We start from the raw sequence: 24,590 nt of genomic DNA, 5'->3' as shown, positions 1-24,590 counted from the left end.
AAGAGGTTGGAGAGGATTCTTTACTATTTCATTTTTAGCATATACTTTTTCTCATCAGTTGTCAGTTTTATGTAAGGCAATTGTTTAAATCTCTTATCTCCAAATAAATATGGCAGAAAGCAAGTTGCTTTGGGGCAAACTCTTGCTCTTTCCCCAAAACGTGTCTCCACGTGCCTTCCTGCCCTTCCAGGTGCTCTTGCACCTGCTTTCCAAAAGCTAGCCTGCAGCCCATGCGCCCACCCAAACCTCTGCCTGTTGGCCCTTGTGCTCTGACTGGGCCCTGGTGAGTACTGATGCTGCTTCCGGCTCATACAGGCTCTTCCCAGTCTCCGTGTGCTGTCTTCGGGGTATTCTTCATGTTCTGTAGGAGAGAGCCTCAGCGTCAGGAAGGTTTAAGGCCGCAGCTCCCAAACTCAGGACCACTTTACACTTTTTAAAAATTATCGAGGATCCCAGAGAACTTTTGTTATGTGGATTATACCTGTTGACATTTACCAAATAAGAAACTAAAACTGAGAAGGTTATATGTATTCATTCAATGTATTCATTCACTATAGGTTAACATAAATAACAGTTTTTTCATGAAAAATAGCAAATTTTCCCAAATGACAAAATGTAGGAAGAAAAGTGACATGGTTTTGCATTTTTGCAAATATCTTTAAGTCTAGCATAATAGAAAGCAGCTGGTTACTTGGGGCTGTTTCTGTATTCAATATGTTGCTGTTGTTATCTTGGTTGAAGTATATGAAGAAAATTAAGCATCACACTTAACATGGTTGGATTTTTTTTTTATTTTATTTTATTTTGTTAATCATCATTAGTTTTTGATGTAGTGTAACATGGTTGGATTTTAATAGCCTTTTCAGATAATTCTGGGAACTTCACATGGCCTCTGGAAAATAGCATGTGTACTCATGAATTTAAAAGGTGAATAACACCTTAGTATTTTTTTTTTTTTAAGATTTTTTTTTAATTTATCTGAGAGAGGACGGGAGACAGAGAGCATGAGAGGGGGAGGATCAGAGGGAGAAGCAGACTCCCTGCTGAGCAGGGAGTCCGATGCGGGACTCGATCCCGGGACTCCAGGATCATGACCTGAGCCGAAGGCAGTTGCTTAACCAACTGAGCCACCCAGGCGCCCCAACACCTTAGTATTTTAACAATAGTTTGGACCTTGTGGAGCTCTTGATGGAAGATTTCAGGAGCCACAGGGGTCTTTGGACCACACTTTGAGAACCACTGGGTTAGGGAACTAGAAATGAAAATTGTGACAATGGATAATTATTTCTGGTTTATATTCTAGTCAATATTGTATCATCTCTTCTGATCTGCACATTAAGTAGGGGAAAAAGTAATAGGAACTCTAGAGCATATGACCAAATTTATGCCATTTCTTTTTCTTTTTTTTTTTTCCAATGTTGAAATGTCCACGCCAGCCGCATAGAGCAGTTAGGGTGATTTTAGTTGCAAGTCAAAAAAACCCTACAGATGTTTATAGGAAATGTATTAGCTCACTGTCTTAGGCAGTTTAGGCTGTTTAGAACAGAATTCCATAGAACGAGTGCTTAAGCACCAAATATTTATTTCCCTTGGTTCTGGAGGCTGGAGGTCCAAGTTCAGGGCGCCAGCATGGTCCAGTTCTTGGTAAGGGCTCTCTTTTTGGTTATGTTCTTGCATGTATGCATGCAGAGAAAGAGATCTCTCTCTTCTTATTTCCATAAGGACACATCCCAGCAGTGTTCCACCCTCATGATATTTAAACGTCCCAAAGGCCCCACCTCCAAATACTATCACACTGGAGACTTAGGGTTTTGATATATGAATTTTGGGGGGACTCAAACATCCAGTCCATAATAGTATTCACAAGACTGCAAAGTTCAGGCAGAGCATGATCCAAGAGCATGGTGATGTCCCCAAAGACCCATCTTGCAAAGACCCAATTTCTTCCCTTTCCCTCAGCCCCCAACAGAGGTAATTGCTTTCTCATTTGTAAACCTCTAGAGAAATATCTTTGTCCTCTCATTCCTGGCCAAAATCCCAAGACTTACTCTGATTCAGCTTAGGTACCTTTGTCCACCCTAAACTAATTACAGTGGCCAGATGAATGTACTTGCTGGTTGATTTAAAGTAAATCAGGAGCTCTGTTCCTGGGGTGAGAGTAGAGTTGGTGTCCCTGGAAGCACATTGTGCCCCAGACCACAACTAAGCTCTTGGGGAAGGTGCTAGGAGAGCAACTATATGTTTACTATGTGATGGCATTGGCTCTTTAAATTATTCCCCCGACAAACATTGGTAAGCGAGGTACTTGTGAGTACTAGGGAAATTGAGGTAGAGAATGCAGTCCTTATCTGCACTCATGCAGTTTACAGAAGTAACATGCCAGTGAGGAAGGTGCTCTCTGTAATAAAGATACATTCATGTCTGGTGGGGTCAGCTTTGCTGGGGAGGGCTTTGGGGGAGGGCCTGGGTTTAAGCTGAACCAATCTCTCTGTCCCCTTTAATTATAGAAAGTAAAACACAAAGAAGTGCATAATCGTTTTCCCACTCCTCATGATACCCACCTTAAGTACAATTCTATAGTTAAACAAAAATGAAACCGTAGTATCTATAGTATTTTTTAATTTCTTTGTTTTACTCGGTGTTAGTTTATACAGATTGACTTCATTTGTTTTAACAGCTGAAAGTAGTCTGTAACGCATTTTCCCATTTGTTAGATCTTTAGTGGTCTCCAGTTTTTATAGTATTTGCTATTATAAATAAAGCTGCAATGAACTTTCATATGCGTGTAGTTATGTGTTTCCCCAAGTATTTCCATAAAAGAGAATTGAAGGGTCAAAGAATATGTAAGTTTTGCATTTTCATAACACTTGTCACTCCCCCTAGGTTGGAGCCAAATATTGAAGGATGAGTAGGTGTGCATTATGTGGACAAGGAAAAATGAAGGGCAGTGTGTAAGGAGTAATGTGTGTAAATCCTCACCCAGGACTATCTGGGGTGGTCAGGGCAGGGACCTTCCAAGGCAAAACCATCTGAAGGGACGGTTACCTTCAAAGTATGTGATCTCAAGAGCCTTATAAACAGAAGTATCAAGCAGTCCTTGCAAGATCACCCCAAGGCGTGAGAAGCCATTCATGCTGACGTGTTAAAACCTTAACAATGACTAATTTGTCCAAAACCTAAATGTATCAGTTAAAACCTGTATATCCGTGTTAAAGTACAAATAATTGGGTGCCCGGGTGGCTCAGTTGGTTAAGCGTGTGCCTTCAGCTCAGGTCATGACCCCAGGGTCCTGGGAGCAAGCCCTTGCTCAGTGGGGAGTCTGCCTCTCTCTCTGCCCCTCCCCCTGCTCATGTTCTCGCTCTTGCTCTTCTCTCTCTCTCAAATAAATAAATAAAATCCTTTTTTAAAAAAGGTGCAAATAATTAACATCCCATTGTTATTGTCAAGAAGGTAACATTTTTGGATCCTGAAGTCCTTTGTTCCCACAGTATATTCCAGATGATTTCACTGTGTTTAGGTACGATTCAGTAAGAGATCTACTTACGTAAAAGGAAGTTGTTTAAAGAAAAATGTGTGTTCTGTCATTGTTGAGTGGAAACAGTAGACCTTGTACTTCAAGTTTCCAGAGAATATAAATAGACCATTGCTGTTTGAAGGAATAGAATCTAACTTTTCACTTGATGGCATTATTTTTAAATGAACCAGTGTCACTTTGTAGCTGAACAGTTACAGCAAAGGTCTACCTTTCTCCTAAGCCTCAGATCACCAACAGAGTTAAATAGGTGCAGGGATTTAATGGACCACTGCCATTATTATAAAAATGCACGCAGCATTAATTTCTGTTGTTTTTCTGGCATAATGGCAGGCACAGATTGTAGAAAATAATTGGTCAGAATTTTAGAGTTCACAAGGCAGTTAGGCCAGTTAGCGACATAGTCCTACTTTACCTTAAAAAATTCTAAATTTGTTTCTCTGTGGTTCAGAAACAATGTTCAGTTTCCTTATTTCTCATTTTTGTTTTTGAACAGCCGAACTACAGAGGGACCCTTTCTTGGTGAATGAATCATTTAATAATGTAAGTCACCATAATGTTTTGGGTTTAGTTGTGGGGCTTGGTGTTTTGAGAGCGAATGGGAAGGGGGCATCCAGCAAAGGGATTGTCTGTGCATTCTTTAGGAGACAGGAGGATATTTGTGGTATGCTCTCCACTCAACTGCAACATACCAGCTGAGATATTCAGGCCAACATTCAACTGAAATTTAGTTGATTTCCCCAGGAAAAAAAAAGGGGGGGGTCACTCTGAATTCAGCAGCACTGCATTCTAGTGGCTCCTTAGGGCAGTGTCTTGAAACACTTAAGGAAACAGAAAGCCCAGATACCTCAGACTAGGAAACTCACCTGGGAATTACTAATGAAATCCTTCAAAGAACTGTGAACTTTCTATTTTTTATTATTGTAACAAGTTTGATAATTGGATTACAAAATCTGAAATTATCCTGGTGCTATAGACAAAACATTTTATTTTAAGAACTAAAGTTCATTTTGTGTTTCTGGAAAGCTTTTCTGAAGATACTAAACTGTAATTGACACGTATACATATTCTTTCCCAGCTGTGGCTGTCATGATCTCTTTTGTGCTTGAAAGAAATTGTATGTCTTTCTTAATGCACAGGGGACCTGATACCTTACCAGGAGAGAACATTTTGTAAAATGGCTGCAAATTGCGAAGAGACACATTATTTCCAGTGTCTCGAGAGAACTCGGGGGAGCTCTGCGCATTGCCAGACATCAGAGGGCTATCCTCACCCCTTTGAAACATCCTGTTTTATAGTTAGAAACTCATACACAGTCAGCCAAGTAAGAGGAAAAAGAAAAGCCCCCTTGGTTTGGTTTAGATTTACTCTCCAAAAGGATTCCATATGTAGAGCTAGTGCTGCTCCTCACCTCACTTCCCTGAGGCCCCTGGCAGCTGCCTTTCCCTAGCCTAAGAGTATCACTGCCTTTCCAAGTGTGCATGAAATTCTGTAGCTAGGATTGAGAATGTTGTAGGATAGTCTAAGACTTCCCCTCAGTTAAAAAAATAAAAGTATAGTTGACAAGATTTGCCAAAGACAGATGACAGAATGACAGAATCCTTCAGCATTTTTAAGTAAAGAAAAAAAATCATGAGGGATCATTGGATGGGAAGAGAATTCATAGAATTCAGAATTTTTTTTTTTTTTTTTTTTTTTTTTTTACTTCTTACACTTTTGCCATAACCATTTTAAAGACAAGGTGAATAAAACCTAGTAGGATGATAATTTGTTAAACCGAAACTTCTTCAAAACGAAGATGCTCTGTGCTCTTCAGCTTCTGGGTGAAATTTAAAAGAGCACATATTCCAGCCCATTTCCACATTTCCGCCAGACAACCAGGTTATGTCAGTTCTCTTACTTATTTTTTCTGCCTTTAAGACTTTGGTGATATTATCCATAAATAACCTTTTCTATGGTATGTTTAGGTCAAAAATTCGGGCTCAAGAGCAAATGAAGAAATTCGTAGCAGATCTCCTAACAAGGAAGGTAAGTTAATGAATTTCATAGTATTAATGTTGGCATTAATCGTAGTTCCCATTGGTTGAGTGCCTCTTATACACCGGGCCCTGTGCTGATTACTTCACAAATTTTCTCTTACTTAATTCATATCATTTGGTAGGTATTAACAGCATTACTTCTCTAGCTGGGGAAACCAAGGCTGGAAGAGGTCCAGTGCCTTGTTCAAGGCCCTGAGCTTATAAGTGGTGTCTTGCCATAAATAGCTACTAGAACTTTGCCAGTAACTTCACATTGGACTTAACCCATTGTGGATACAGAATGTAGAGCTGCCTGAGGTTTGTGCTGTAGGAGAAGGTCCGTGCTGAGCACTTTGTGTTTACTTCTGATGGGCCATCTCAAGTCAGCAGATCAGCTGTGTCACATTTAGGAGTCTTCTCCTAGGAGTCAGGCCTCATTCCATGAAACCTGTGGAGGCTGCCAACTCCAGAGGGATAATTCTGCTCCCAAACAGGACACAGAATGTTGTTGATACCTTATTCCAAGAGTGGGGAAAGAGTCTTTTTACAATAATATATTATACCATATTTCACATCAGAGTAAAGCAGCAATAATTATAAGCACTCAGGTACTCATCACCTACTTTTGTCATATCTTTAAAAATTTAGTATATGTGCTTCATTTTTTTTTTTAAATGTTACAGATACAGTTGAAATCACATATGCCTCGCTGATCCCAATCTCTTACCCTGCTCAAAAGGGAACCACTATTCTGCAATTGCTGTATATATCTCCATAAAAAATATGTAGCCCGATGTTGCATGCTTTAGGAAAAGGGTAGCACATTAGAGAAACTGTCTCCGCCTTATTTTTTCCTTTGGCCTTATGCTCTGAAATTTTGTCGTGGTGGTATGTATAACTCTAGTTACTTTATTTCAATTGCTGTTTGGTGTTACATGGTGTGAATATACCACTGTTACTCTTTTTGCTTTTGTTGGTGGACATTTGGGTTTTTTGCAACTTTTCCCACTTGCAGAGTGCTGCTGTGCATGATCTTGTACCTGTCTCCCAGTGTCGTGTACCTGGAACTTAGGTATGGGATTGCTGAGTTGGTGGGCACCTCTTCAGCTTTACCGAATGTGCCAAATTGTCCCCAGGTGGTGTACCAATTGTAACTTCACACCTTGCCCTGTGTTTGGTATTACCAGCCTGGTGAACGTTTGCTAATCTGACAGCTATGAAATAATACCTACTTGTTTTCCTTGGATACGTCTTCACACTGTGTTGCTACATGAGCTGGAAGGAAATGGCCCTGAAGTCTCTATGCAGAGTCCAGTGACTTCATCCCTCCATGAACCCGTTTACTTAAATTCTACAAAGGGGCATCACGGAGCTTGCCTGATTGCTCCGAGGACCCCATCACAGTGATTCATAGAGTGTCCTTCCCGCTGCCATGCAGACCCCTAAAATAAGTATTGGACTGACTAAATACTTAATATTTTTTTTTCTTTTTTGTATTTATTAATCAGAGATATCCAGGAGCAGAAAAGACAACACAGAAGCCTTAAGAGATCACAGCGTTGAAGCAAATCCTAAACAGGTGGGTTTTCATAAGAAACTCAAGTATTTCATGTTCTGTACAGAGTGCTTTCGGTGGTGCACAAAGAAAGGCTTTACTTCTTTGTATGTATTAAAAATTAAGCAGATCTCCGTATCACTTTTATCTGTTTATGCTCTTGTGTAGGTAATTATTGGGATGTGTCCACGTTGTACTGTCAGAACGGGTAAATGTTATTTCTTACTGCCTTTGCTCAGCTCTTTGCTGGGCCACTGAAAGAGGAGGCGAACAGTACCAATTAATTTAGGACATGCTGTCCTAAATTTAGGACTGATTGTGAGACATAGCTTGACTTCAGAGATGGGAAAAGGAGAAATTTTTTTTTTTTAAACATATTTTGGAATGGTTGGAATACAGTGACTAACCAGAAACAGATTTAAATGTTTTGTATGGATTTACATTCAAATCCAAAAAAAAGACTCAACCTTAACAAAATAAGTCTCATCCAAATCTAGATGCCGAAAGTGTTATTCTAGATTTTTAAAAAACTTATTTCAAAGACTAAAGCTAATAAAATGTGCTGTCATTTCAGTAGATTGGTTCCAAATTCTATTGACTTTAATATATAGTCATTCTTGATTCCAGGTTGAAGAGGAAGAAAGACAGATGCCTAAAAGAAAAAGAAAGAAGCATTATCCCTCTTCAGATGATGAACTGGGTATTTAGAATATATATATTCCTTTTTCAGACATCTTTGAAGATCATATTATTTTTACATCCAAAATACTGGGCCAATATCATAGAAAATTTTTGAGAGGGGTAATTGCTTACTTTTACAACTCTGGAGTCCAGTTTATATCCAGACTGGCTTGGCACCTCCAGGGTTTTTTCTGAACTTGATTTAGAAACTACATTGTTACCTGCAGATGACCCAACCCCTGGAACTCACACAAACCCAAGCTCCTTCTGTAACCTGTGCCTGGGACCCAGCCAGGTGCCACTGAGCTCCTTATTTTATATCAACAAGACGCCCCATAGAGCTAGTGAAGCACTTCAGTAAAGGTTCATGTAATAGCCTTTCTGTGCTTCATACTATTGATTTTCCTATGGTCTATAACAGTGCTATCCAATAGAACTTGCCACAATGATGGAAGTGTTCTGTATTTATAGTTTTGTCTAGTACAGTAGACACTAGCCATGTGTGATTCTTGAGCAATTAAATGTGGTCAGTGTGAATGAAAGACTGGATATATAATTGCATTCAGTTTTAATTTAAATTTCAACAGCCACATGTAGCTAGTGGCTACCATATCAGATGGTACAGAGACTCATACTTTGATACCTTACATGAAGTACAAATGTAATGAATATTAAGTAATATGTGAGAAAGAATGGATAAATACTTTACTTTTTTGGTTAGGAGTGTGTAATTATTTTTTAATTCTTCAGTTCATATTTTAGGTACTATTCATGTTATTTTATACACATTGATAATAACTATGTGAGTAAGGCATTATCACCATTTTATAAAGAAATTAAGATTCGGCTAGATGTGACTTGACTCCCACCAAGTAAATCTGATTCCTAAGCCCATGGTCTCAATTACTAAGCTATACCTCCTAGGTGTTAACTCATTTAGGAAGTTAAAAGTATCTCTAGGAATTACATATGCCCTAAGCCTTTTCCATAGAACCTGCTGGTTTATTGGTGTCAGCTAAGTATTTGTGGATTTTTTATTTTATTTTTTATATTTTTACTTTTTTGGTTTGCCAGGGCCACAGTCAGTGTTCAGTGCTTAAATCACATGATGTAAATACATTTAGAATAACTTTTTGGCTTCACTGTATCACAAGACTATAAAAAAGAAGTCTTAAACTGTCTTAAAATAGAACCATGCATTTCATTTTTCATTTAGCTTTTATTCCTTTGTGATTCTGTCCAAACTGATTTACAGATGATAATCCAGATGTCCTAGATTCCAAAATAGAAACAGCACAGAGGCAGTGTTCTGAAACTGAACCACAAGATACAAAGGTATTCTTTCCCTGTATTAATTTTAAGTTTGGGGGGGTAACCTAATTGCATCACTGTGAACACTTACTATAATATTCTTTTTCCCTTCTAGTATTCTTTTTACTTTATGTATCTCTAATATTTACTTTATTATAAAAGGTATCTTTCCTGAAAAAAAAAAAATGCTGCACTTTATAGTTTTAAACTATAAGAGTGTATTAATGTCACAGTTTATATATAACCATTGCTCAGGTTTCTGGTCAGTGATGTCATTGACTTCAGGCTTCTAGGTGCTTCCTTCCAAAGTGTCACAAGCACAGATGTGCTTGCACCAAAACATTGAAATACAGTGATACATATTATGTTAAAGTTTTAATACCCTGCCTTCTCTCTACTTTGCTTCCTGCCCCTAAAAGATAAGTAGTCCAAGGATTGGCCTCACTCACTGCCTTTTTTTCATATGGTCTTATTTTCTTTCTTTTTTTTTTTTTTTTAAAGATTTTATTTACTTATTTGAGAGAGAGAGAATGAGAGACAGAGAGCATGAGAAGGAGGAAGGTCAGAGGGAGAAGCAGACTCCCTGCTGAGCAGGGAGCCCGATGCGGGACTCGATCCCGGGACTCCAGGATCATGACCTGAGCCGAAGGCAGTTGCTTAACCAACTGAGCCACCCAGGCGCCCCATATGGTCTTATTTTCATCTGATGACTCAGGGAGGTGGCTCATAAATTTTTATTTCTGCTCCTGCTCTCTAGGCCCAGATTTCTTCATTTCCTGGTAGATACCTCTTCTTAGGCATGCTTCCATTTCTGAGACTCAGTGCTGCTCATTGTCTATTCCGAACTAGTTCCATCTTCTTTTTCTCTCTTTCCCTAATTTAATTTTTCCACCATGTTCCAGAAGTATTTAAGTCAGCTTATAAAAATATATGCAGTTGAACTCTAGCTTACTAAAACCAGTTCAAAGTCTCTGTTTTCCACCAGTGACTGATGAACTAAATAAAAAGTAGTAAAAGAATTTTAACAACCAAGGAGAGAGTCGTGTATCGTCATGAATTTCAATTGGTCGTGGTGAAGGGAGGAAACAGGATTTTAACCCCATCCTTCCCCCTGCCCTATCTAGAACAAGAATCCTGAGACAGTACTCCTAAATTTGGAGAGAGGCAGCAATATTGAAGGGTTCTCTTTTTATTTTCCCTTCAGTTTCATGTAAGTTTTTTAATGCTGAATTTAAGTAAAATATACCAACCATTTTCACTAAAAAATCACATCTAGATAATGTTTTCAATGTGTATAAGACAGAATTCTGATTTTATATTTTAATTTGTGTGTGGGTTTGTTGTTTTTGTTTTTTACATACTATATTAGTATTACAGTACAACATTTTGGTATTTCATGCTGAAAACTGTTTTGCAACTAAGGCTGAATGACTCAACTGTTGAGAGATCATTGCTCTAAATCAGCCCAGCCGGATACCCTGAAATTCTCTTAGGTACTTTCCCCCTTTATCCCTTCCCCCTAGTCCCCTCCTCCACCACCCAATAAAGAAAAGAAATCTGTTGCAAATTCCTATCAGTTCCTTCTTTGGAGTTTCTCTCAAAAAGATAAAATCCAGGATGAGGGAGGAAAAGACTGATTCTATTTTGCAGGGGAAAAAAGAATGCCCTTGTTGCTTTATGGTTGAGCTTTATCTCATGCTGTTCTGCCTTCAGAATTGGTATCTCTTTGTATAGCCTCACTAGCTGGAAAAAATAGTTACTTTTTAAAAATTCTGCAACAAACATAAAAAACTGCTCGAAATTTGTTTTTGAAATAGAAAGGAAAACTTAGGGGAGGACAAGTGGAGGCAGGGTTTAGAAGCTGCTTCTATTGTTCCACTTCTCCACAGGGGGAGAACACTGGAGATTTGGAAGAATTCTCTAAAGCAAGTTCTAAGACAAACAGCGCTGCTTCAAGGGCCACGGACGAAAAGGGTGAGTAATACACAGACTTAGATGAATTGCTGTGAGATGAGACTCATCTCTCACCGGGCTTCATGGCCTCAGCTGTGGTTGACTCGTTTGCACTCCCTCGAGAATACACTTCATACTCAAGGGGCTTGGGAATCATTTTGAATTTGGATCCTAACTCAACCCAGAGTGTGCTTCTTATCAGTTAGCCAGACTCTTGCTTATTAACTTGGGTGGTGTAGGCCTGCGATGGGGTGTGTGTGTGTGTGTGTGCGTGTGTGACTGGGGCTGTGCAGACCACCCGGGCAGGGCTGGTGGCCATGCGGCTGACTGTGGTCCCGGCCCTGAACCGAGCTCTGCTGTCTCTGCAGACGAATACAGCAGTGGTGAAGCTGCTGGCGAAAAGACTGAGCAGAATGACGATGACAACATGAAATCTCAGGAGGTAGGGGATGTCTTTCATATCTTCCTGTTCAGATATTTAAGTACTGACGACAAATAAGCTGCATTAAATGCTGTTCCCTAAAGTTTTTGTCAAATGCTTTAAAGGAGTTCATTTATTTAGTGCAGTGGGACACCCTTTCATACTGTGCATTTCATCAGTGTCACTTTGATTAATTTTCATTTCATCCAAACATTTGTGTGAGACCTAGTTCTGTCAGGACCGCCTAGGAGCAGCCCAGAGCTTTACCTCTGTTTAAGTCACGTTCCTGTCCTGGCAGCGGGGCACGGCCAAGCCAGGCAAGTGTTTAGGTCAGAGAACCGGGGCTGCTGAGCCCTGGAGTCTCCACAGGACGAAACGGGAGCAGTACAGCAGGGGGGTGTGCGGAAGGCCTGTAGCTGGTGCCCATGGGACCCAGTTCCGTGAGGCCAGGTGGGGGATTCCTGGGAGGCTGCACGAGCAGGCCAGCCTCCAGCCTTCCTGCCTCGGGATTTGCAGGGAGCCCAGTGGGGGGCAGAATCCACCGGCCACATCTAGATAACCATTACCAAGTTTGCCTGTCTGATACCCTTTTTTTAGATTTTATTTAAATTCAAGTTAGTGAACATTTAGTGTATTACTAGTTTCAGAGGTAGAATTTAGTGATTCATCAGTTGCATACAATACCCAGCACTCATTACATCAAGTGCACTCCTTAGTGCCCACCCCCCAGTTACCCCCTCCTCCCCCAACTCCCCTCCAGCAACCCTCAGTTTGTTCCCTAGAGTTATAAGCTAAGCATCTCTTCTGGTTTGCCTCCTTCTCTGTTTTTATTTTTCCTTCCCTTCCCCTATGTCCATCAGTTTTTTTCTTAAATTCCACCCGATACAACTTCTTAATAGTTCTTTTTGTTTTCTCACACTTATGTGTGAGAAGTTCAGTAGCCTCCTTTATTTTTCATAAAGAGTAGCATTTGGTCACCAGTGACTAGGACTAAATCCAAATTTAAATGTACATGCATACCGATTGCAGAAGTCAAAGTGGACACGAAGCGCTCACTTCCGTCACCTCATCGTCTCTCATTCCTCACTACTGCGTGGATTCATAGTACAGTTCTCAGTGTTTGTCAGGTGATGGAATGCACGCAGAGAAATGAAGCACAGGGTCATGTATTTTTTTAAGTGACAGAGTTGGGATCGGAGAGCTCTGAGGAGGGAACTCTAAATCTCATATTGAAAACTTTCATTGCTTTTTTTTTTCCTTTCCCCCTTAGGAAGATCAGCCAGTAATTATTAAAAGGAAAAGAGGAAGACCTCGTAAACACCCCTTAGAAACAACGTTAAAAACAAGTAGGTATTTGTTGTGTTTTCGGTTCACATGCAGGACATTTTCAGGGGCGCCTGGCTGGCTCAATCGGTAGAGCGTGCCACTGTTGGTCTCAGAGTCGTGAGTTCAAGCTCCATGTTGGGTTTGGGGCCTGCTTTTTAAAAAAGACATTTTCAAACTGACTTTCTAAGTGAGATTTTATTTCTTATTTTTTAGAAGAAGACTGCAAAACGGATACTAGCATTGTCACTGTAAGTAATTGTGACAGATGAGGACTCTGGGGGTATTGGCCCTTGACCTGGAGAGTGTATACTGCAGTATTCGTATTTCCCACTACTTTTTTTTTTTTAAATATTTGAAAAGCATTAAAATAATCCCTTAAATAAAACACTGAATAACCATTTAAATAAGATTTCAATTAATGTCTTTACATAAACATATTGTTCTTCAGTCTGATCCCATCCTCACATGTGAGTTTTCTTATATAAAAATTAGGGACTTAACTTCTTGTGGTCATCCTTGATTAAAATATAGAAAATAGTTGTTTTATACGGTTTTTAGATAATGGCTTCTTTATGGAAACCTCCAGTGTGTCTCACCTCTTACTACTGTCTGTGGAGTTCCTTTCATAACAAAATGTACACTGATTTCAAGGCAGAAAAGTCCTCAGGGACACTTTATCTTTTTAAATTTTCTTTATCTTTGACCCTGAAGTGTGTAGTCAACAAAATCATTGTATCAAGACTTCATTGCATGACAGCATTATTAGAAGGACAAATTTGTGTCCAGTGTCCTACCAAAAGCAAATGAGGTTCCAGCCTCAGCTCTGCCCCTTACTCCCAGAATTGTGATACTGGGCTGATCATGTAACCCTCTTGAGACTCCGATTTCCTTGAACGTAAAGTAGCATAACAGTACTCATCTCAATAGAATTATTACAAGACAGCAAAACCATAGCTCCATGGGCAAACGCGTTTGCCAGAATGTAAGACAGTGTGGGGGATACGAACAGTGGCTGGACCACGTCACCTCCCATGGTCCTCTCCCAGCGTCACGGCAGGGTGGCTGGAGAAGGGGCTCGTGGCAGCCCTAATTCTCCTGTCGAGAGACCATGAGTTCAGAAGCATGGCATCCATATTCACTTGGTAGTCTTAATCAGTGGCAAAAGGTAGGTTCCAAATACTCTGCCTACGTAATAGAGGTCCTAAACCTGCCTTGCAGAAAGAATGACTTTCTTTGTGATGATGACTAACTGCTGACTTCAGTTTTTTGTTGGTTTAAATTTAGGTAGAACAGTCTCCACCTGGCGGCAAACCAAAATTAACACAGACAGGTGTGTACCTAGAGCATTGCTCTGTGTGGGATCTAAGGAAGGGGCGAGGGCGGCTGGCTGTGGGGACGGTTTTAGAGTTTCATTGTTTCTCAATGAACTTGGTTAAAACGGTTGTCCTTGTAGCCATGGGAGACTACAGCTGTTGGCTTTTCTTGTGATCTGAGCCCTTCTTGGTTTTGGAAGCCTCCAGAGAAGAGGGTGAAGGCAACAAAGAGTAAAATAGGGATGACGCTGCTGTGTCCAAATCATAATTTACTGGATATGTTTAAGGGGGAAGTAGATCAGCCTGGGAACTAGGCACTCTTACCAGGAAGACGGGAGTTTACTCAAGAGCCTATTCTCAGGAGAAGAATTCTGAAAGCAGCCTGTGTAGCTTCTAAAGCCAGAGTGCAAGAGATAAAACTGTTTCCGTTATTTTTGTCCTCATTCCAAGGAGAAAAATAATCCAGAATGTTGACAATGATTGGCTCTGGGTGGTGGGATAATAGGAACATTCCATGTTGTTACCATTCCCCGAATTTTCCAGAATTTTTACAATGTGTATATATTAATTTCATGGTTAAAATTTTTTTACATAAAAACAAGAAGACCAGGGCGCCTGTAGTTCAGTTGGTTAAGCATCCAACTCTTGATTTTGGCTCAGGTCACGATCCCAGGCTCATCAGGAAATCTGCTTGAGATTCTTTCTCCTTCTCCCTCTGCCGCTACCCTCTGCACACCTGCTCGCTCGCTCTCTCGCCCTCAAAATCTTTTTTTTTTTAAAAAGGCAACAAGGCCTTTTGGTGGGTTTTAAAGGGTTGGCATAGGTGAAAAAGATGAATGTGACAACTGTTTTGGATAAAATAAATAGCTGGTTAGATCAGGAAAGTGCATATTCCCATCAAGGTAAACAAATAATGTAATTTAGAAACCTTTCCACATAGTTAACTGTGTGTGATCTTGTGATTGTATTTCAGTTTTTCTTGTCTCTTGGAAAATTAAGGTTGATTTATTTATTTTTTTTGCAAGGGAAGATTCTGCTTCTGTTTGGTTTTTAACCAGTTTTTATTCATAATTTTATAATATGTTTAATCCATATAACAAGAAACCTTTATAATTTGAATGCCCTGTAAGGACTCTAATTTGAGCTGTGGGATTAATGTTTTGGGTTTTGGCAGTGATTTTCCGAGTCTGGGTAATGATGACCCATTAAGACAGGCTTCTTCGGTGTCAGCCTTCTTGGTGTAATTCTTCTGTCTACATCAGTGTACTGAACTTGCAAAAAGGGTAATACATGGACCTCACCACCAGTGAGAAGTACCTTTGGGTTGTCGAGTGTCTAGGGAACATCCTCATAACTTCAACTTCAAACAGTGCATTAAAGTAAACTTCATTTTTTTTCCCAAGATATGTTGTCAGGAAACTGTAACATCTACAGAAAGCAAATATATAAAGAATAGGCATACACAACCTAAAATAGGCTTAAATGTGTACTTTTCTAATTGCTCTGATGTAACTGTTTATAGTCAAGAGAACTAGCTTTCGCACTACTTATTAGTTCTGTGACTGAACAAATTGCTTAAATCAAGTTACTTAAGTCTCGTTTTTCCTAACTACCAAAGTGGGGTCGTGACAGAACGGGAGCCACGTTGAGATCTCAGTGAGATCTATAATTCTGACCTGCGGGTCCTGGTGTGTTTTGAGGACTCCCCAGATGTCCCTTTCCTCCTCCCTTTCTGGGTGCAGAATATTTGATCTAAAACAGACCATACAGGTGGTCAAACCCAGGTCTTTATCTTACAGATGAAAAACTGAGGCTTGAGGAATTTAAGTAATTTTCCCAGATTGCGGAGGTTATTTGTGACAAGTCTGAAGTGCAAATTTGGAGGTCCTGACTTGCATTCAAATGTACTTTCTGCTAGGTATTTTGACACAAACTTTACTTTCCTGATACAAAATAATGATAAATTGTAAAACAGTGCATTAGTCAGCACTGGTACATTCAGAGACAACAAGCCAGACTGTTGAAAGTTAATTTTACACTAAGCTAGTGTTAATGCAGACATTTTCCTTTTCTTAAAGATGAGTCCAATAAAGAAACCACTACCCTACAAGAAAGAAGTATAAGCAACGTAAGTGTCAATTTTCTTATCAGGGTATGTCCTTTAGGAATCAACTTAGTATATGTGCAGTTAACCATCCTTTCAACTTTAATTTTATTGCTTCTAGGATGATGGTGAAGAAAAAACAGTAGCAAGTGTGCGGCGGAGAGGAAGAAAGCCCAAGCGTTCACTCACTCTGTCAGATGATGCTGGTATGTTTCTGACACATTCTTAATTGTGGGGTCTTACCATTTTAAAATCACCTTTTTAAGGGTTTTTCTCTGGATGAGGAAAAATCCAGTGGGGCACAGCCAGTATTAATATTACATAAATATGTGTGAAATGGCTCTAATCCCATGTCAGAAATGGTACATCCCAGATGCTTTTCTGAGTACATGTGAATTTTTCATGAATGCTGGCTGTGAACTGCCTAAGTAAACTATCCCAAATGTGTTTGAGATTAAGTTAAACAGTTGTGAATTGCAAGTGCTGAAACAAAAGGAAATGGAAAACCACTTCTTCTGCCTCCAAGTCCCTAATATCCTACATTCTGAACTCCATGACTCTCCTCTGGAAGTGTCTTGGGGAATTGTACAATCCAGGTGTTACTCTTCTATTTGAACAGAATCTTCAGAGCCGGAAAGAAAACGCCAGAAATCAGTTTCTGAAGCCCCTGAGGACAAGAAAGACCAGGAGTCTGAGGAGGAAGAGGAAGAGGAGGAAGAGGAGGAGCCCTCGGGAGCCACTACAAGGTCCACCACCAGATCAGAGGCTCAGAGGTAACGGGGACAGCAGAGAGCTTCCAAAGGCCTTCACCAGCTTCTCCGTCAGACAGCAGCTTTGGCGTTCAGGGGATTCTCTTGTCCTTGACTCACTCAAGCCACGGTGTAAGCCGTTTCCTTTCGTTTGTATCTTCAGCAGAGAGCACATGCTCTTAGCCCTCGGACACTGCAGTTCTTCTTGGAGAAACCCGCCTCCCATCTTAAACCACTGTTGAGGATCACAGCAAAGTCTGCCAGGTTCTAAATGCCTGTTTGGTGGAACCCATTCAGTTCCTGTGCAGATATTTATTAAGCCTCAGTAGGTGTCTCAGATACTGTGCTGGGCCCATGGGTGAAAGCAGAGCCTGTGTCCAACACAGTCCCAACATGTAGCTCGCTCAGCCCCAGTGCGAGAGGGAAGGCAGGCGTACCCGTCACCATCGTAGGACTCATGTAATTCCACAGTGCTGTGGAATAGGTTGACCATGTAAAATTGCCCATATGCGACCATTTTTTATTAACATAACTTAACTTCATGTTTCCCAAAGTTTATTCTCCCAAACCCCAGTATAGCCAGAAGCCCCTGGAAAAAAGATGCCATGGTCAAATGAGTTTTGGGAATGCCGGTCAATTCCTTCTCCTTCGTAAGTCACAGCACAAATTAAAATATTAAGGGCTCAGCATAGTCCTAAAGGAAAAAAACCTATTTAACTTTGTCCAAACAAACATTATTTGCCAATTATTCCCCCACCACACCCATTAATATCAATCAATGTTTTTTCCCCACTGCACATTTTGAGACAAGTTGCATCCGTGTACAGTTTATTAACTTTACTAAAGCAAGAATATTTTTCACTTTCAGGGTGGTTCACAGGCTGTTAATTTGGTATCATCTTCTGTCATTTCATTAGCCAACATTAATCAAAAAGTTCAGGGACATTTACTTCAAGAGTATCACTTACTAAACCTGTCACCATAGCGTTACAGTAATAATGTGTTTATATGAAGGCTTATATTCAGCCTATTTCTATTCACTTCATACTTGTACATTACTAACCACTCATGCCACGGTTTGATTTCTCAAAAGAATCAGATTTTAGAGCCACAAGACTTTAAGAGCTCCCATGGCTGAAGGTAAGGTGGGGGTCTCATATTTGTTTTTTAGATGGAACAACTCAAATAAATAGAAGAGACAGAATCAAGTTTCCTGCTGATGGGAGGGGGTGGGTGCGCTGGAGCACTCCACCCCAGCACCACCGCCTCCTTAAACACGCAGCAGAGATCATCCAGGACAGTCTGTAGGCCTTCTTGCTGTGTTTGAGTGTCTAAAAGTAGCAGTCAGCTTTGCCTTTTAAAATTCATTCTTTGAAAACAAGTCTTACTTGACTTAGGATTCTGTAATCACTTAGACTGTCAGTGCTCTTCCTTAATGTGCCTTAAGAACTTTTGATTTACAAATGGATCCTTTTCTCTTAGTTTAGATTCCTTGGCACCAGTCGATGGGTTCCTGGGCTCTGGCATCTTCCTAATTGCAGATTCTTGAGGTTGGCTGGGGTCTTCGTGGGTTAGTCCTGCTGACCGATCAGTGCCTCCGTGTCTAGACCAGCATCTCCTCTGCACAGGTCCTTCTGCTCGCAGGCTCCACGGGCAGGGAAGCTGCCTCCTCGGCGTTCTCTTCCTTGCGTCCGGTAGAAGCTGGCCTCCCTGAGGTGTCTGCTCATGTTCTAGTTCTTCTCTTGGGGCTTCTCTATAGCTTTTCCCAAAACATTGGAGGGCAACTTCCAGGTCTTCTCTTATTTTGATCCCCCTCCTCACCCCTGTTTGTACTGGAATTTATCTGCTCTCCTATGGAAGCACAGGTTCTGCAGAGCGTGAGCTGATGAACTCATAAGAGGGTTGCCCCACCTTATCCTGGGGGGACGTGCTTCCGCGGGCGCCCAGCCTCCGTTCCCTCAGCTGGACCCACACACCAGCTCAGCAAGTCCCTTCTCTTGCAGTTTCGCTGGCAAGCCTGCTCTTCTGTGCCCTGGTCCTTATGCAGTTGTCTCCTTGGACCAGTCGCAGGGCCTGACCAGCTGGCCTTGTGTACTGCCTTGTACTGTCCTGGCCCCTTGTTCTACTCTGATGAGCACTTGAGGGATTGTTACCTTGTTGGCCAGGGTATTGTTTATTATCACAGAGTCATCTTTCTCTAAATCATGACAAAATACCCCGCAGAGTAAAAGCAAAGACACCATCATGCAGGCAATTAGTTGTGGGTGACATCAGACCCACTTTTTACCAACAGTACAGAAAACCAACCATTTTTTGCTTTTCGTCCCCATTCTCTGACTCACCCTCGAGGAGCGTCGTCCTTCCTGCAGAGGCCCCGGGCCTGGCGTGTTCAGGGTACCGCTGCCCGGTGTTTCTGTCATCTGTTTCAGAAAGCATCATAGCAAGCCATCAGCATGTGCAGCATCCACGCTTGGCAGCCCAGAAACCATTTCTGCTAGAAATCGCCAAATGTTAGCAAAAGAGAAGTTATCTACCTGCGAAAAAGTTAGTAAATCTCCCCTATTAGGAAGGTAAGTCCCTGCTTACACTTGAAGTCATTTTTAATCCCCAGAGACTGTTTTTGTATGGTAATGTTTTCTTCCCAAGTTCCTTTAAGATTTTTCTCTTGCCAGATAACTGTCTTTTGGGCATCATTGGTTTTCCAAATGGAAACCTACTCCAGAAGGTATTGCAGGGGCTGCAGAAGGAACCTCAGGCCTCACTTCATGGCCTCCTCCAGACTTGCCTTTGAGCTTTGTGAGCCTTATGCACTGACTCCTGTCCACCAAGACCAAAGGCGAGGCGTGTTTCTTTCCGAGTGGTTGCAGGTCCGAGTACTTGGCTAAACCGGCACAGCATGGCCAGCCGCGTCACAGCCCAGAATGGTTTCTGCTTTAGCCAGAGTGTTGGAGAGGCGATGGGGTAACAGTAAAACAGCCCCTTCCGGCTCAGCCCCTGGCCGGCTCCCACGGTCCGCAGCCTCATTCATCTTACGAGCTTCCGCAGGCTGCGCCAGCCCTCCTTTTGGCTTGTGCTGGTTCTGGAGTGCCCTTGCTGCCGGCCACCAGCAAGCCAGGCACTGCCATCCTTCACACTCCCTCCTCAGGAGGCCCCCGCTGCTTCAGTTCCTCTCTGTCCTTCCCCGGCGCTTCCGGCCTGCTGTGCACAGGATGGTGGTGTATGCCCTCTCTGAACTCCAAGCTTCTTCCTTGAGATGCAGGTCTTGACTTACTTTCTGTACATTATAGCAGCAACAGATAAAAAGACTCTTCACAGTGTACAAAAACTGTTGTGACATCTCTTACAACCGTTGATCTTCCTGGCACACGGTAATGTAGGTACGTGTTATCAGCCCCGTGTTCTAGAAAGGGAAGCGCACTAAAGTGCCAGGCATCTTTCATATGGATTCTTCCGTTTTATCCTCATTAAGTGAAATGTTCTATTTATCCTTGTTTTATAAGTGAGGGAAGGAATCTCAGGAAGGTCTGGTCCGTATTTCTCAAAATGGACTTGCAGACCAGTTGGGGAGACTCCGTGCTAAGGTTCTGGTTCTGTAGGTCTGGGTTGGGCCTGAGCGTCTGCATTTCTAACAGCGCCCGGGTGGTGCTGGTGCCCCTGGTCACAGACCACGCCACGTCGGGTGCGGGGCGGGGCCTGGCTGACCCCCCGAGCTCGCGCGGCCCGGAAGAGGCCCCCCAACTCCCTGCTGTTGTCCCTGCTGCGTGGCGTCCAGCCCAGCGCTGGCGCCCAGCTACTCGCCGGGTAGGTGCCGAGTGGGCGGCCGGCGGCTCTCCCTGCCACGGCCCGAACAGGAGAGCAGCAAACACTGCTCGTCAGCCCTTCTCCACGCGTGCGTGTCTGCAGACTCTGCGTCCTGTACAGCAGTACGTGACTCGGTTTGAGTTTATTTCCTTGGGCCGTCCAAAGACCCATGAGCAAGACCTGCCTTTCTATCCGTGCAGCCCCAATGGTCCATCTCCTGCAGTTTTGGTTTTCCAGGCCTTTTCCTTCATGGATAGAACCATGGCCGCTTGCTGACATGTGCCTCTGTGCGAGGTGCTGGGGAGAGGAAAAGGAGTAAGGCCCAGCAGCTGCCGTGGAGAAGCATCCTAGCCGGGGAGACATGTGTCCCCGTGACTTGCAAGATTTTTTGGCACCAGCCACACTAAAACTGTTGCAGTATACTTGCAGAGTGCTCACATTCTGCCCCTGTCTCTGCAACAAAGTTCTCATGAACCAGATTTAATAGACGTCACACCAGTGGTATTTTCTACTGTGGTCTATTTGCATGTTGTTTTAAAATAAGGACTGTAGCCTACAGTTGGAAAAAACCAGCAGGTACATCACAGTGGTAAGCACTCTGGTGAAGACACAAAGTGCCGTGGGATTTCCAAAGAGCAGCTTGCTCTGTGATGAGGAAGGCTTTCCCGAAGGACTTGCTTTTGAACTGGGGCTAAAGACAAGGACGTTTGCTAGGTGGGAGGTGTGGGGTGATTCTCTTAAAAACTCACATGCCAAAGCATGAAAATGTGACAGAATGTCCTGTGCTTGGGAATGGCCGTACTTTGGCAGGACTTATAGCCAGGGTGCTGCAGAGGTCAGGGCAAATTATAAAGGACTTTGTGAATTCTCGGGATGACTTTATCCTGAGAGCATCAGATAGTCAAGAGGAATATACATGTAATAGACAAACAGGACAGTAACTTGATTCATTGGGATTTCCAGATAATTCTGGCAGATGGGAGAGCGGGGATAGGCTGGTGGCAGGGAGATTGGCCAGAAGGCTGCTCTGGAATTGCCATACCTTTTCTAACACTGCCAGCTCTTCTCCGTGACATTGTCCCGTAAGACATGATTGGGCACCGGCCAGCCGTGGTCCACGGCCCTGTGCTCCTGCTGTTCGCCTCAGCTTGGGACAGCACGGGGAGGACTGGCTGCTGATTGTTTTGTAAATGAAAGAACCAGGACCCAGAGAAGAAGGTAGATTGACCCAGGTCCGCACCGGGAGTGTGACCGAGCTGGAACTGGAGCACGGGCCTCTGAGCTCCTCCTCTGTGCCGTTTGGGCATGAGCCGGTCAGCAGATGACCAGTTGGCACTGTTCTTCTAGAGTCTCCTCTTCCCGTATAAACGTGACCCGGGTTTTCTCTTCCTGGCTCTCAGGTGCTGCAAAAACCTTCCCTGTTTTAAAAAACTCCCAAATTACCGAAGCTGCTCCTTTCAGCTCTCACCACTGCCTTGACTTTTGTTCACTGCAGATCGAAGGCCCAGCTGTCCCCTTCTAGCAAACGCAAGAGGGAAGCCAGCCCCCCCGGAGCCCGAACCAGAGGCCAGCAGAGGGTGGAAGAAGCCCCTTCAAAGAAGGCCAAGCGGTAATCCTGGCCTCCACTGCCCCTGGCTTGTCGGGGACACAGCCGAGAAGAGAATCAAGCCTTGGGGCCATAAGCTTTTTTTTTTTTCTTTTAACCAGGGAAAGGACATGCATGTGCTCTTAAGTTCCTAGGTGCAAGCTTTTTCTTGTTCTGTTTAAACAGCTTTATAAACTATTGTTCATAGAAGATATTATGTACATTTATTTCAGATAAAGGAAAATAAGTTTACTTTGTATCTGAACTCAAAACAAAGTAGTTGTATATTTTAACATTTGAAATCGGGATTTCCCGATGTGACACATCACTAATGCAAACCCTTCCAGCCCATCAGACACCAGGCTGCCTACTGGTAATCTGTGTACAGTATATAAACATGTAAAAATAGGTTGTATTTTACTCTATGTATGATGCTAATCAATGAACACTTTATTTATTTTACAGAGAAAACTTATCTGTGAACTTTACTATATATCTGTTTATTTTATTTTATTATTTTTTTTTTATAAAAAAGGGGTTTTAAATGCTATGCAGTCATTAGTAGAAATGTTTTAGGATGCTGCCTGCCTTGTAACTCTCTGAATATGATCTGGCAGGAAATACAGAACCTTCTCGCATGTATCCAAGTGAAGTAGTTTAGCTCAAGAAAGGGTCTGCATTGCTTCTCTGTTCACATTTGTGACTGTTTTTAAGAATGTAACTTGTTTTTAGATATGCTCGCATCTGTGACTTTACTTCCAGCCCCACTGGCGTGAGAGGTTCTGGTTCAGGTAAAGTTACATCCTGTCACCTGCAGCAAACATGCCTCTGTCACTGTTCGTTCCTCCCCTCTGTGCTCTTCCGAGGCTTCTGCCTGTTCTCCTTCCATACTGTCCTTTTCAGTGAAGGGAAACACATCGAGATTAGGTCACTCCTGTCTTATCAAGCTTCAGGATTTTATGTTGTTTTATACGCAGTTATTTTCAGACAGAAACTGGCTTTATTGCCAGATTCTTTTTTAAACATGTTTTAACTCCCATATGAACAAACTGTCCAGCTTAAGTTTTTCATAAAATTAAATTTTTCTTAAGATCAAATTTGTCTCTAGCAATGATGTGATGAGTTGCCAAATAATTGAGATTATTTTAAAATGTTTTTGTTCATATTGTTTTATAATTAAAATTTACATCCAGTGTGTGTGTATTTTTTTTTTTGACTCTTAATGTAAGGTGGATATTTCTGTCATTTTACATGGTTTCTTACAAGATTTTATATATAAATTATAAAATGTTTCCAAAACTTGAGTGGTAAGAATTTTTTTTCTGTATTTTAAATTTTCTCCCTGTGGAAACCATTTCTTCTCTCCAAATACTTGGTCTTAGATATGTTGTTCCATTTTCACGTTCAAATACGAGTCCGTGATGGCCTCTTGGTAGAATTGAATGTTGGATCTGGAAGGGACCTTGGAGACAAGGAACAAGGTGAATTTAACCAAAGCCCAAAAAGCTAAAGTGATTTTTCTTGAAGTTAGTCAAGAGAAGCCAGGGTAGGTTCCCAGGCTCCAAAGTCCTTGACCAACAATCTTTGGACTGTGAGTTTGAGGTTGGTTCACCAGAAGTGCACACCTGAAGATGTGTTCCCAGCGTGAGAGCAGCGTGTTCAGTTTCGTCACGCCTGCTCTGGGCCTGACCTCACAGGGACTAAGCAGCTGGGTTGTGAGGAAATGCTGCCTCCTAATAAGGCTGGAACTAAATACTTGGCCCTGGCATACGGAACTGCCTGGCGTTAACTAGAACATTTGGCTTCCAGTTGTTCTGAAACCCAGGTAGGAAGGAGATGCCGTCCTGGGGGCCCGGGCACTGCTGCAGTCCTTGGTCGTCATGATGACGTGGTCCTGTAGTAGAAGGAAGTTGAAGGAAGTTGTAGCAGAAGGAAGGTTGGCAATGCTGCACCTTGTGCAGTGCACAGAACGGCCCTCGCCTCCACGCAGACGTGTATGCCAAATGCCCGTAGCCTTCCCTGCAGACACACAGGAACACCAGGCCATCGCCATCCTCGCCGCTGCCTGGTCTCGGCTCACGGCTCCTCCACGAACAACCCGGACAGCAGCATGTCTGCTTTCCCCCTCGGACTGAGACGGGGCTGGGACAAGCCAGCAAGAGTGCCCCAAGTGATGGGGCTAATTCCTCTTCAGCGGAAGCTGGTAGCCCACAGCCACAGTCCCCTCCCTCCTTCAGGCCT

General features: G+C 42.4%; 1 protein-coding gene across 3 annotated transcripts in view; it reads left to right on the top strand.

Moving 5' to 3' along the window:
• The window catches only part of BOD1L1 (biorientation of chromosomes in cell division 1 like 1), a 53,154-nt gene extending 29,610 nt beyond the window's left edge, over window positions 1–23,544 (top strand). Inside the window, exons 13-27 of one of the 3 annotated variants that reach the window (XM_064584289.1) lie at window positions 4,029–4,075; window positions 5,500–5,560; window positions 7,059–7,129; window positions 7,733–7,805; window positions 9,042–9,121; window positions 10,987–11,071; window positions 11,419–11,492; window positions 12,742–12,817; window positions 13,011–13,045; window positions 14,082–14,127; window positions 16,189–16,238; window positions 16,336–16,420; window positions 16,834–16,987; window positions 19,393–19,533; window positions 22,260–23,544. In XM_064584289.1, coding sequence (XP_064440359.1) covers window positions 4,029–4,075; window positions 5,500–5,560; window positions 7,059–7,129; window positions 7,733–7,805; window positions 9,042–9,121; window positions 10,987–11,071; window positions 11,419–11,492; window positions 12,742–12,817; window positions 13,011–13,045; window positions 14,082–14,127; window positions 16,189–16,238; window positions 16,336–16,420; window positions 16,834–16,987; window positions 19,393–19,533; window positions 22,260–22,377 — 1,196 coding nt within the window. In that variant the 3' untranslated portion in view covers window positions 22,378–23,544. The other 2 variants (XM_045881472.3, XM_064584290.1) reach the window with 2 other exon arrangements.
• The last annotated feature ends 1,046 nt before the right edge of the window (window positions 23,545–24,590 follow it).

Source organism: Mirounga angustirostris, unplaced genomic scaffold (assembly GCF_029215605.1).
Source record: "Mirounga angustirostris isolate CCGP_5_RB_7025 unplaced genomic scaffold, mMirAng1.0.hap1 SCAF_2, whole genome shotgun sequence".
Classification (NCBI taxonomy): Eukaryota; Metazoa; Chordata; class Mammalia; order Carnivora; family Phocidae; genus Mirounga; species Mirounga angustirostris.
The sequence above is the reverse complement of the archived record's forward strand: the minus strand, read 5'-3'. Positions and strand labels throughout refer to the sequence as shown.